A 12,110-nucleotide genomic window follows, 5' to 3' on the forward strand; every position below is an offset into this window, starting at 1 on the left:
AACTGCTCTGGCTGCACCGGGACGAGTTTAAGGCGGCAGTTTTTGTAGCAGCTCCGTTAGCTTTAGCTAACGTTAGCTAGACAAATGCCTCCCTGACTAGCTAACGTTAGCTGTCAGGTTACTAACGTTACTTGGTGAAATTGGAATCTAAAAAATAAGGTTAGTTACCACGCAACTAAATTATCCTTAATGTTATGTTATGTATTTGCTGTTCAAACTTACTGTTGTTAACAAAACCAAAAAATCTGAAAATAGTCATTGGATGAGTTGACGTTTAGCTAACCTAACTTTAACGTTAGCTATTTAGCTACTTAAGTTTGCTAGCGTTAAATTAACAAAGGTAAAGTTTACGCTTACGTTTGTTCACTATTGGTCACTGTAGTAAATGTAGTTAGCTTAGCCTTTTATATATTGCATTCATTATATTAAGAATATCACTGGATATCTTTGTTAAGTTGAGTTACAGTATTTTTCTTATTTTAAAAGTCGTGCTAACGGTAGCCAATATTAACAATACATTTTTTAAGTCAACACTAACTAAATGTCATACAAAGAAACTTTGACATTATTGTGGGATGAATAATTTAAATGAAGGATTTACACTGTAATAGTGTTAACTATTCCCATCTGTGGCTGTAGCAAAGGCTAAATGTCTGAAAAGCATAGAAAACCATCCTGGATCTAACATTACTGCTAATGAAAACATCTGCAACGGAATCCATCCATTTTTTTTTCTCCAAATTGTATGTTGTGACAAAAATGTAATATTTTTGTGTCTGTCCCTTGTATAATTTGTCCACAGCATGCGTAGATGGCTTCCACCAGATCCAAGCGTTTTCTCAGGAAAGAGCTAAAAAAAAAGTCAGAGCTCGATGTGGTTGTGATCAGCTTGAGGGCCGAGAATGCCTGTCTGAAGAAGACCTTGGTTCAACAAATCCGGCTTGCAGAGGTAGATCAGAACAAGAACTGTGTACTAACACAAGTCCACTCGCAAGGGTTTCTCACATTAAGCTGTTAAATGATGTTGGATCTTATAAATGTTTTAGTGCAGGGTATTAATTTACTGTCGCTGAGCATTTGCAAAATAAAAACTCATTCTTTTTTTTTCAGAGATTCTTCTCTTTTCAAACTGTTAAGCTGAGGAGCAGTCAGCAGCTCTCCACCAAAGACGAGATGGCTCTGCAGTCAGAGGAGATGAGCAAGAAAGAAGGGAAGCAGATAGACGTAGTGAGTATGAGGAGAAAGAGAAGTATTTCCACTTACTCAAGAGTGACCAAAGAACTTAAGAACAAGCTTGTGAGCGTCTCTACTAGGTTAATATCTCGAGAGTTGCTAGAAGTGCTGAAGGAACTTTAAAGTCATTTATTTTTGTTCTTTTTCTAATGCAATTACCTTTTAAAAGTGATGCTATTCCGCACTTAAATCCCAGTGTTACATTAACAATAAATATTGAGTTTTTTTCCAACCTTACGTGAAGTATGGATGACCATTTTCTTATTGTGTAGATAATTACAGGTGCTATTAGCAGCATTAACAATATTATATTACGCTTATATATATCCTTGTATAATTTGGATTGTCTAAACCGCTCTTACCAGTTTTAGACCACTAGATGGCAGCAGTTACTTCGAAGGTTCTTCAATTTAGAAGAAGAATCCTGTTCTCCATTTAAATGGAAAAAAAAACATTTCATACAGAGCATACCTTCACAGTGATCAAGGGATAATGCAATCCTCTGGGCTTTGGGCCTTGTCATAACATTTCACATAGTAATGTCTTATTAAAGCAGTGGGGAGAATTGTGTGAAATTGTTCATTTATGTATGTTTAATACTGTACTGTTTCATCCTGTCGTTAAATTGGACTCCACTTCAGATGAAGAATGGGCCTCAACCAACAATGCAATACCTTTTTTGTATCCGTGGTTGCTTTTAAGTGGCTACCTTGTATGCACATTTGTTTCTATGTGGGCCTGTGTACAGTGTACATGTCTTGTTGAGTATATTTTGCTTCAGAGCCACCTCCCCCCCGGTAAGACTTGCTTTTTTGCTTTTGCTGTTATGTGCTTCTCGTTATTTTATTTACTCCCCCGAGGGATTGGAGAAAAACAAGGAGTGGCTGGAATATGACGAGCAGAGAGAGGCCTACGTGAGGGCGACTCTGGCCAGAATGTTATGGCTGGAGAAGCAGCTGAACGCAGCTAATCAGGCTCTCTTACAGCAGAACAATGAGGACCATTCAAATGGTGAGTGAGACAGTGGGCAGCGGGCGCTCGGTGCTGGGAGCACAAGGGGTAACAGATTGTCACAACAAGGTTTTTAAGATATCAAGATTGTCCTCGAGTAGCTGGCTGTTACAGAATACGTGGCTTGCAATGCATGGGTCCAAATCATGTATTTCAATACTACGCCATGCGTGATTACAGCTGTCTGAGGCATCTTTGATTGTGTAATTGTGTCTTTTTTTTCAACATTTAACTTTTCAGCTCTCATTAGAGAAGTGGAGAAATTCCACCAGATGCAGAAGCACCATGAAAGACTCTTACGGAAAGCTGAAGACGAGCTGATGGTGCTCAGAGAGAACTTCAAAACGATAGAGCGGAAACTGATAATGACCGAAAACCAGTATGTCTGCTACTCAAAAATGAAGAATACGTTGCGGCATAAAGTTGGTAGTCACCGGCAAGATGGACCATTTTATGTGCAGATGCCAGGAAAGAGAGAGGGAGGTAGACGAGCTAAAGCAACAGCTGCAGACTGAAAATATGAGCAGAACCAGTTCATGGTCCGACGATCAATGCTGTGAGGATGAAGAGGAATGGCTGAGTGCTGAGAGCGAAGACCTTCAGTGCCGACCGGATGAGGAGAAGCGAAGATTGTCTGGCTTTGCGCTGCAGGTAAGTCTTCATTGAACTGAAGAATCATATCTTTAACACGCAAAGGAAGCAATCAGGACAAATAGAAGTTAAATCTCTCTTCAGTTTTCTGTCTTTCAGAAGTTATTGGTAACTGGTCAAGAAAAGATTGCGGAACTGGAACGACAGGTATGAATCTGTCGATCATCTCCCCTTACTTAATATAATCCTTAGTTTTAATGAGAAAATCGAGGGATACTCTTAATCCATTAAGCAGTCATTGAGGAGGCTCATCAGCTCGTCTACTTAAGTCTGCCTTTGTGAATCTAAACGTCAATCTTTCACATAATTGGGCCTTTCCTACTTACCCTCTTTCCTCACTTAAGCAAGTGATCTCATTCTTTGTGTTTTGAAAATTAATATCCAACAACTATACAATATTGTGTTTTCATTTTTAGATCCAGATTTATTCACAAGACCTTGAGGATGAGAAGCAGAATTGTTCATATTTGAAGAAGAAAATAGTCAGAGTTCTGCAGAATCAGGTTTGCATGAATAAAAAAAAGGATTTCATTAGTTATTATTGTATCCTATCTTCATTGATGCTTTTTGTTGAAAAAAAAGCAGTTTGGACTAGGAGTGACTCCTTATTCACTTATCATAGTAACTTTGTTGTTTGTTGTTAATATGTTAATATTACAGCTTTTTAGTACAGCTTTAAGTGTCTCTCAAAAAAATCGCTCCATGAAAAGCTAATTTAATCACCCAAAGTCTTATCTTTCATTCATGATTGCTGACTCCATTCAGCAGGATCACACGTCAGGCCTGTGCTCCAGAGACAGCGCGACATGGACCCCCCCCCGCAACCTGCTGAACGAAAGCTTCCTGGAGTGTCCCAGCTGCCGAGCCGAGTACCCAGTCAGTCACCACCGGGAACTGATGAGCCACCTGGAGATCTGTCTCAAATAAGCCAAGCCCAGTCCTTCTTTATGTGTCTTCTGGATTATGCATTGTTTTTTTTAACCTGCTGTGGAACCAGAGGAACACGTCAACTTAATAAACCATGTGATCAGTTGCCATGGCTTCGCTTCATAGGATTTTCAATGAACTCTCAAAGCTCTGGTTAACAGACAATAGCAGATTTGTAGTCACACTAGCAGATCTGTGGATATTGAAGTACCTTAGAGGATTGATTCCTACGACTTAAACTCTAGCAGCAGGTCAAAGTCACAACATCTACGAGATATAGGATGTTTTTTTAATGACTGGTGGTCACCAACATGAGGTTCACATTTTCGATTGTGAGTGAATTATCAATCCAATCTAACTATTGGATGGATTTTGTTGTTTTTGTTACAGATATTCAAGGATACATTTCTGCTGACCTTGGTGGTGCCCTGACGTAATGAAGCTTGTTATCAGGTCAGGGCCAAGTTTGGTTTAATACCAAATAACCGATATATTTACAACATTCCCATCAGCCTCGGGCTGAGCTGAGGATTTCAATTTAAAAGCATATTACAAGGCTGCTATAATGGACCTCTAATGGCTTAATAGCCGCTGACAGCGGAGGTCCGAAAGCTAAGTGCCTCTAACGGAAAGTTGACTGCAGCATTTGCAAGATGGGTTGCTCTGAAGTGTCCAGATACTTCTACACGTGCTTGAGGACGTGAGTGTGCAAGTCTTAGGTCATTAGTGTTAAACCCAAAGCCAGAACAGGGTCAGAGAAACACATAGAAGCAAAACGCTGGATCTTATCAGTCAGTCAGACATTCTGTAGCCGTTTTTTTCAAGCGTTTAATGATTTGTACAAAGCTATGCGTGAGAAGCATGTAAGATGACAGTTGGTATTCATTCACGAATGAATACATTTTTAGAGACCTAAGTCTTGTCAGCAGTATTCCACTAATACCTGAAAGGTGATCCTCAGCGATTTATGTCGAGGGTACCTGCTTCACGAGGGAAAGAAAGGCGTGAAACAAAGTTGAAATCAGACTCAGATAACAAAAGTGTAACATAGCCTGGAATCCCTGGAGGACTGCTCCACTACAGTCTGTCATTCGACCAGTGAGAGAGACACTTCCCAACAGAACATCATGACAGCATGAATAAAGACAATCATTTATCAGGAGAGAATGAAAGACAATGGAAAATGTCATGTTCCTGAATTCTGCATTTTGTTTTTTCCCCATCCCATCAATCTTCTCACACCCCCTTAAATTAATCTCGCACTCCTGCCAAGTTCTGACGCACATGCTGGGAATCGCTGGTTTAATGGATCCAAAATAAATCAGAGGGAGTTAAAGGCAAAGTCTTTCTTTCTCTGGCGTTTTCCTGTAAACCACTGGAGGTTTTTACCTCTTCCAGGCCTCTGGAAACATCACACATCACAATGCTTGACCTGCATTTTTGGTTCAAATGTTCTACTAATCACATAGCTGCTGCTGAATGAAAATTTTACTTTGCTTCTCCTATTTTGAAGGATCTCTTTGGTAAATTTTAAGGTCAGGGCTGTGGCCAATAAGGACGGTTGTGTGTCGGGTCACTACACAACCAGTACACACGACCAGTGGACAATGCTGTGACAGCTCGGTGAGGGTTGTGTTCCACACGAACATAACACTTCCTTCATGACAACTCAAGAAGCATTTCATGTACTCTGTTGCTGTGGCAACGCAGTCTTTGGACTTAACAAAAGAGGTGCTTTCACAACATTGGACTTCTTGTCTACATTTCAAGATATTTAAAATTATGCATCAGTGGCTTTTTGATGTAAGTTTTTAAATACATTTTCCTTTAAAAAAAATAGCTACAAATACCTGTAAGGAGCTGAGAACTAAAATAAATCAATCACCTGCACCATGGCTCTACATTCCCCTCTAGTGGCGTGCTGGGGTAATACAGGCTCTCTTTGCACCTGGAACAAGAAGAGGGTACATTTAATTGTAATGAAAGCCAAGTGAAATCATGCACTTGCCTTATGTCTAGTCATATGCTGGTCATCACTGGCAGAAAACCAACAACTCAGATCTCAAAAGTCCATCAACAGCCAGAAACACCGGGCTGGGGCATATCAATAGATGTGGACATCGCTGTGGTCAAATAGCTGCTGGACAGAGTGTGTTCTATTCTTCAGATGAATGACGGCATTTATGAAGCGCAGACACTAGCCGTCATTATAGCACAACAATTATATCCCCTGTTCTCCATTTTGTTTCAAAGCTGCTTTTGAAAAAAGAAAAGTCATTGAATGAACTCAATTAATTTGTGTGCAGGATATCCATCCAATACATCCATGAAAGAACCGAACATCCATGAAATGGGATTAAATTGAGTTAGCCCAACTGATTTTGATCACATTCATCTCAAATGAATAGATTCCGTTAATCAAATATAATAAAATGTTGTTCGTTCAACTTAATCTACACTCAAAAACCAATGGGTGCTGGCTTTATTCTTCCTCCCTTCTCAGTCTGTGGGAGCATTGCATGAAGCACCACCCTGCTCCTCCCCTGCTTTCTTTTAAGGCAAAATAGTATTGCATCCTAAACAGACACTGGATAACAAATGGTTTAATCATAACAGAGAGTTCCAGAGCACCGTGTTTTTATTCAGCAACCTTTTTAAACTCGGGGTCTGACGCATGCAGCGCTGCCAGGAAAATTGAATAAACATATTAATCTAACTTTAGTCTCTGGAGGGATCCGGGACATTGAGAAATTATGTTAAAAAGAAGATAAGGCAGATTTTAATCGAAATACAATAAGCGGGATTGTGGGGGAGGAAAGAGTATGTGGCTTTTTGAGATGACATTAAAACAACCTCGTGAAAAAAAAATGAAGGATGTGAGCAAAGTCCTCCCCTTTGTCTGCGAGGGGCCTCGAGGGGGATGGGGTCCAGTCGATTAAAGCACAGCAGATGTCCGGTTGACAGGAGGGCTTCCCCACACCCCTCCATCACAGGGCAGCCAGATTTTGCATCCACTAGTCGCCATGGAAACCACGTGCAAACCGGGTATTGAGCCCCAAAAGTGCCAAAGAATATGAGCACATCCAAAGCCATAATATTACAAGCTATTTAATGGCAGAATGTTGGCAGTCTAGAGGGGCTCAATGAGCCATTACGAGGGCATTTCCACGACGACGACTCATTTTCATGGGGTTTCCCGCCCGCTCCCCGCATAGACAGCCCGTGTGCGTCTGCGCCACCGGCTGCGATCCGCTGGCTCACGTTCGGGGCTTCAGCTGATTCACCGACATTTAGCCCGTTTCCGTTGGTGCGGAATCCTCCGCGAGGTTCGGACACGCAGAGAGCAGAACCCCCTCTAGGCGTGGTTTTGGATGGAGATGCTGCGTCTGCTCCCGCTGGGACCCCCACCTGCCCTCACACCGCGTTTGTCACCGGGCCGGCTGCTGGTTTTTATGAGCTTCAGCCACTACGGCGAATGCGATTAGATTAGAATATCATTTTATTTTATTTTTGTCACAGGGGATATCGATTTGTTTTTGTCAGGGGGTGGGGTGGGGTGTAGTGCGCTGTGGACGTACGGCGTGGGGGGGGCGGAGACAAACAGGAGAGGACAGCGTGTCGCTCGGCCTGCAGAAGTGGGAGAAGTGGAGCCGCGGTTCATGTGCTGGACTGTTCCGAGCGCACGTCGTGCCCGCAGCGCTCCGCAACAAGAATGGCAAATACACGCAGGACGCCCGGGAGATCCCACTGGCTCTGCGCACTGGTCTTGGCGTGTGTTTTACTTGCGGTGGGCAGCAAGAGAGTCCGACCACCCCGCTGCCCCTCATCGTGCACATGTACCAAAGATAACGCGCTGTGCGAAAGCGCAGGACTGATCCCTCGCAGCTTTCCGCCCGATGTCATATCACTGTAAGTCACATTATTGTTTTATTTCATTGAGAATTGAACCCACTCACGTGGTGGATTTCGTACTTTTAATGTTGCACATGGATGCTTACAGGGATCACTGTTCACATGAGACAGTCTGTGCTGTGTTTTAAAGCTAACCGGTGTCTGCCTGTCATGTGTCCTCCTCCTCCTCCTCCTCCTCTTCCTCCTCCCTCAGATCATTCGTCAAGTCTGAATTCACTGAAATCCCGAAGGAGAGCTTCATCCACACGCCTGCCCTGCATCTCCTGTGAGAAATCTCTCTGGAGCTTTTTGTTCTTCAGTCTTTGTTGCATGCTGCCAGACCCCAGTGAGGTGATCAACGCCATGTTTAGTGCTCAAGACATCTCCCCCCCCCCCCCCCAACACATTATGATAGAATGGATGCTGGATAATCTGAAAGCCTTTTGGAGAAATATACCTTTTCAAAATGATACCGTCTCACGCTGTGGTAGAAGTCCTACCCCAACATGTACGTGTGTCTGTGGTGAGACTTGGTTTCAGATGGAGATTTATTGATGGGGAATCCCTCTTTCTGAACAGGGACTTCCCCGTCACGCCTGTCTAAAGGGCTGACGTAGTCACTGTGTCCTTCAAACAATTGGTCCTGTTGATGGGTTTAAGCTCCATCCGAGCTGCTGAAATATAATGGCTTTCTCTGCACAGTCTTTTCACAGCCAACAACCTGGAATCTCTAAACGAGGATGCTTTCCTCGGTCTTCCCCATCTTGAGTATCTGTGAGTCGATGCCCCAATTTTACAAGCTGTTGAAAAGCTGTTAAATAACACGATTGTCTACCCCTAACGTGCATTTGTTCAACACCTTTTTCAGGTTCATAGAAAACAACCAAATTAAATCGATTTCACCGTCTGCTTTTCGTGGCCTGAAGACCCTCGTGCATCTGTAAGTATAAACAGTATCTCTGACTCCCTGCGCAAGAAATGTAGAGCTAATGCAAAAGATAGGATGATGTGCTGATTTCTGTTCCATTTTAATACGAAATTGTATCCCTTTAAAAAGCAAATGTATAGTAGCTTTCTGTTTCGTGCAGTACAAACTGTTCCAGTGATGCACAATGTTTGATGCTGCTGTTGACACGACTATGAAGCCAGTCACATCAGCTGTTCGATGAGCTTAGAAGGCCCATTACATGTACATTTTGCTTCAGATGAAAAATCTCTTATCATGAGAAGCATTTTTTACCATTGGTTTCGCAGCAGAGAGACCCATTAACTTGCTGAGGAGGGAGTTCTAAAAATAGCTTAATGTCTTCCTCAAACTCAAGGTTCTTGCCTCCCGTCTCCAGGGTGGCAAGATGTGCCCAAACTCTTTAACAGATATCCTTATAGTCCTCTGCGAAGAATCACAGCATAACATACAGTATCCTCATTTGGATTTTATGAGGCACTGCAAGTTCCTTTTACAAATGGATATAACAATGCACACATGGTGAAACACAAACCATAAGCAAAGTATCTGTTGTTTTCTTCCTCTCTTCCAGGAGTCTGGCCTACAATAATCTGGAGACTCTGCCCAAAGATTTGTTCAAGGGTCTCGAGGCCTTGACAAAAGTGTAAGTAGGATCATTTAAATCCTTCATTTATCCAGAAACAAAGAGATAAATTACACAGTGTTACATAAGTATAAGGTGGACAAGTCCTTCTATATATAGACCTGTGTTTAATCATTTCTCTTCAGCCGAGGCTTGACAAATGAGTGGGTGGTGCTTTTAGCGCCATTAAAATTGCAAGCGGCAGTGAGAAAGAGGGATGGTTTGTAATCCATCACCCGCTGAAGATGTTCACTTCTCCTTTGTGGTCTCCTCTTGAGCTGTGAGGGCCAGAGGCCAACGTCTGCATTTACCATTGGAAAAGGCTCACGGCATGGCCGCTGGAAGTGAGTTTGGTCTTCTCCCCTTCAGAGACTTGAGAGGGAACCAGTTCACCTGTGATTGTAAGCTGAAGTGGTTGGTGGAGTGGATGTACAGCACCAACGCGACAGTGGACCAGATTTACTGTAAAGGCCCGGCCTCACAGCTGGACAAGAAGATTAACGACCTGGTGCCGCTGTCCTTCGACTGCATCACCACAGGTGGAGAACACAAAATACTTCTTATTCAGCTTGGTTTTTTTTATAGCAACGAGGCCAGCTTCTCCTGGCTTTTTTTTTAAATCACTGACGCCATGTTTTTGTTCCTGTCATATAGAGTTCGCTTCCTACCAGTCCCTGAAGTTTGAATCCATATCCGTGGAGGCCTTTTCCTTTGGGAGCGATCAGTATGTGGTGTTTGCTCAGCCCTTCATAGGGAAATGCAGCTTTCTAGAGTGGGATCACGTGGAGATGGTCTTCAGAAGCTTCGATGACATTGACAGTAAGCAAAGGCTGTTTCACATAAGCTGTCATGTGGTTGTGAATGAGCTGTGTGAGTCTAAAATGAGGGGGCGGGGGGGATGAGGTTGAAAGACGATCCCCTAGATGGAGACATTCGTCTGGAACAAGTGAAACTATCTTGTTTTTCTCTCTTCTTCTTCTTCTCCTCCTCCTCCGCAGGCACATCCACAGTGATTTGCAAACCTCTGGTCATTGACAACCAGCTCTTCGTCATAGTGGCCCAGCTGTTTGGCGGCTCACACATCTACAAGCGCGACTCCTCTGCCAACAAATTCATCAAGCTCCAAGGCATCGACATCCTCAAAATCCGCAAACCGAACGACGTGGAGACGTTCCGCATCGACGGCGAGTCCTTCTTCGTCGTAGCAGACAGCTCCAAGGCCGGATCCACCACCATCTACAAGTGGAACGGCAACGGCTTCTACTCTCACCAATCGCTCCACCCGTGGTACCGGGACACGGACGTGGAGTACATGGAGATCTCCTCCAAGCCTCACCTGATCCTGTCCAGCAGCTCCCAGAGGCCGGTCATCTACCAGTGGAACAAAACCACCAAGCTGTTCGACAGGCGCACCGACATCCCGGAAATGGAGGACGTCTACGCCGTGAAGCACTTCCAGGTCAAGTCCGACCTCTTCATCTGCCTGACGCGATTCATCGGCGACTCCAAGGTGATGCGCTGGGACGGGGCCCTCTTCAGGGAGCTGCAGACCATGCCCTCCCGCGGCTCCATGGTGTTCCAGCCCTTCTCCGTGGGCAGCTGGCAGTACGCCGTGCTGGGCAGCGACTACTCGTTCACCCAGGTGTACCGCTGGGACGCCAAGGAGGGCGAGTTTGTCCACTTCCAGGAGGTGAACATCCAGGCGCCGAGGGCCTTCTCTCCCATCTCCATAGACAACCGGCAGTTCCTGCTGGCCTCCAGTTTCAAAGGGAAAACTCAGATTTACGAGCACCTGGTCATCGATCTGAGCGACTGATCTCTCGACCGGTTTAGCGGATTGTTTGATTATTTGCGTTGGTTACTTTGCTTGTCGTAGCAGATCTAGACAACAACACTGCAAGTTTTAGGGGATCCTAGCTTGAGCAAGGCAGGTGTGAATGTATTTTCAACCAAATACATTTGGCTGAGATGCATATTGTTTTAATGCATGCACCTCAAATTAGGATTAGACCATGACGTTAGTGCATGAGCAGGGCCTCACCGCGGCCATCCCCACAGCCATGCTCAATAATCCATTCAATCTTGCCTGTAGGTTGTTTTTTTTATGTTCAGCTTTAGATGTGTCTCAGCAATGTTTATACATTTGTAATCTCATATATTTATCTACAGAAAGTAGTGATGAAATGGTACTTTATGATCTAGTAACATGTTTAACTGAACAAATCTGCCAAAACAAAATGTTTACATTTTTCTGTCTTTCCACTTGTGCGCTAAACAATTTGTAAATGTAGCTTTTGTAAATTTAAGAGGGACCATGCCGGTTGGATACGTATTTGTTAAGGATTTGAGATTATATTTATAATTTGGAAAATATCCACATTAATGTGTAAAGAATATAGCTAAAAAATCCTTTCAGGTATCCGGTATAACTGACATTTTTATTGTTAATGGTTTGTACAATGTTTAAAGTATTGAAAATAACAGCTTTTCATAAGCATGGAAACAGATTGGGAATACGGGAACTATTTTCACACAATTGAAGGAACTTAATTAAGACACTAAGGATATTGTTTGTGATATTTTACCTTTGACTGACATTTGCGCATAATAAATCAACTGTGTGATGATTAGAATTAAGTTATTGACTAATATCATGCTCTGTAGAGTCAATAAAGGTTTACATTGTTAGCTGTTACATCTTATTTGAGCTTTGTAATGGCACTGTGTCTCACTGCAATGCTTCAGTGTGAAATACCAACACCAAAGCAAAACAACAACACGCACAAACACAACTACCTCACTGCTCCA

The 12,110-nt window shown here is 43.2% G+C and overlaps 2 protein-coding genes across 5 annotated transcripts; both read left to right on the forward strand.

Moving 5' to 3' along the window:
• The first annotated feature begins 20 nt into the window (after positions 1-20).
• LOC119214565 (centrosomal protein of 55 kDa-like) lies at positions 21-3,928 on the forward strand. Of its 4 annotated transcripts, none has more exons than XM_037466396.2 (9): positions 25-159; positions 803-949; positions 1,111-1,227; positions 2,094-2,244; positions 2,485-2,623; positions 2,706-2,895; positions 2,980-3,042; positions 3,312-3,398; positions 3,661-3,928. In XM_037466396.2, the coding sequence occupies exons 2-9, from the start codon at positions 812-814 to the stop codon at positions 3,820-3,822; spliced, it is 1,047 nt and encodes a 348-aa protein (XP_037322293.2). In that variant the 5' UTR covers positions 25-159; positions 803-811; the 3' UTR covers positions 3,823-3,928. The 4 variants fall into 4 exon arrangements, with proteins under 4 accessions (XP_062422669.1, XP_037322295.2, XP_037322293.2 ...); XM_037466397.2 differs by having other exon boundaries at positions 3,664-3,928; XM_062566685.1 differs by lacking the exon at positions 3,312-3,398 and having other exon boundaries at positions 21-159.
• A 3,462-nt stretch (positions 3,929-7,390) lies between these two features.
• On the forward strand, positions 7,391-11,990 carry LOC119213984 (leucine-rich glioma-inactivated protein 1-like). The gene is made up of 8 exons (XM_037465316.2): positions 7,391-7,731; positions 7,928-7,999; positions 8,416-8,487; positions 8,582-8,653; positions 9,252-9,323; positions 9,672-9,841; positions 9,957-10,121; positions 10,301-11,990. Exons 1-8 carry the CDS (start codon positions 7,535-7,537, stop codon positions 11,116-11,118), a joined length of 1,638 nt encoding a protein of 545 aa, XP_037321213.1. The 5' UTR covers positions 7,391-7,534; the 3' UTR covers positions 11,119-11,990.
• Positions 11,991-12,110: the final 120 nt, after the last annotated feature.

This window comes from Pungitius pungitius, chromosome 13 (assembly GCF_949316345.1).
Source record: "Pungitius pungitius chromosome 13, fPunPun2.1, whole genome shotgun sequence".
NCBI classification, from domain to species: Eukaryota; Metazoa; Chordata; class Actinopteri; order Perciformes; family Gasterosteidae; genus Pungitius; species Pungitius pungitius.

Bases quoted from the DNA above. Each gene is read 5' to 3' on its own strand.
- LOC119214565 (XM_037466396.2), top strand. From the start codon at position 812: ATGGCTTCCACCAGATCCAAGCGTTTTCTCAGGAAAGAGCTAAAAAAA. The intron at 950-1,110 runs GTAGATCAGAAC...TTTTTTTTTCAG, and splicing joins AACAAATCCGGCTTGCAGAG to AGATTCTTCTCTTTTCAAAC. The intron at 1,228-2,093 runs GTGAGTATGAGG...TACTCCCCCGAG, and splicing joins AAGGGAAGCAGATAGACGTA to GGATTGGAGAAAAACAAGGA.
- LOC119213984 (XM_037465316.2), top strand. From the start codon at position 7,535: ATGGCAAATACACGCAGGACGCCCGGGAGATCCCACTGGCTCTGCGCA. The intron at 8,488-8,581 runs GTGAGTCGATGC...CACCTTTTTCAG, and splicing joins CTTCCCCATCTTGAGTATCT to GTTCATAGAAAACAACCAAA. The intron at 9,324-9,671 runs GTAAGTAGGATC...TCTCCCCTTCAG, and splicing joins CTCGAGGCCTTGACAAAAGT to AGACTTGAGAGGGAACCAGT.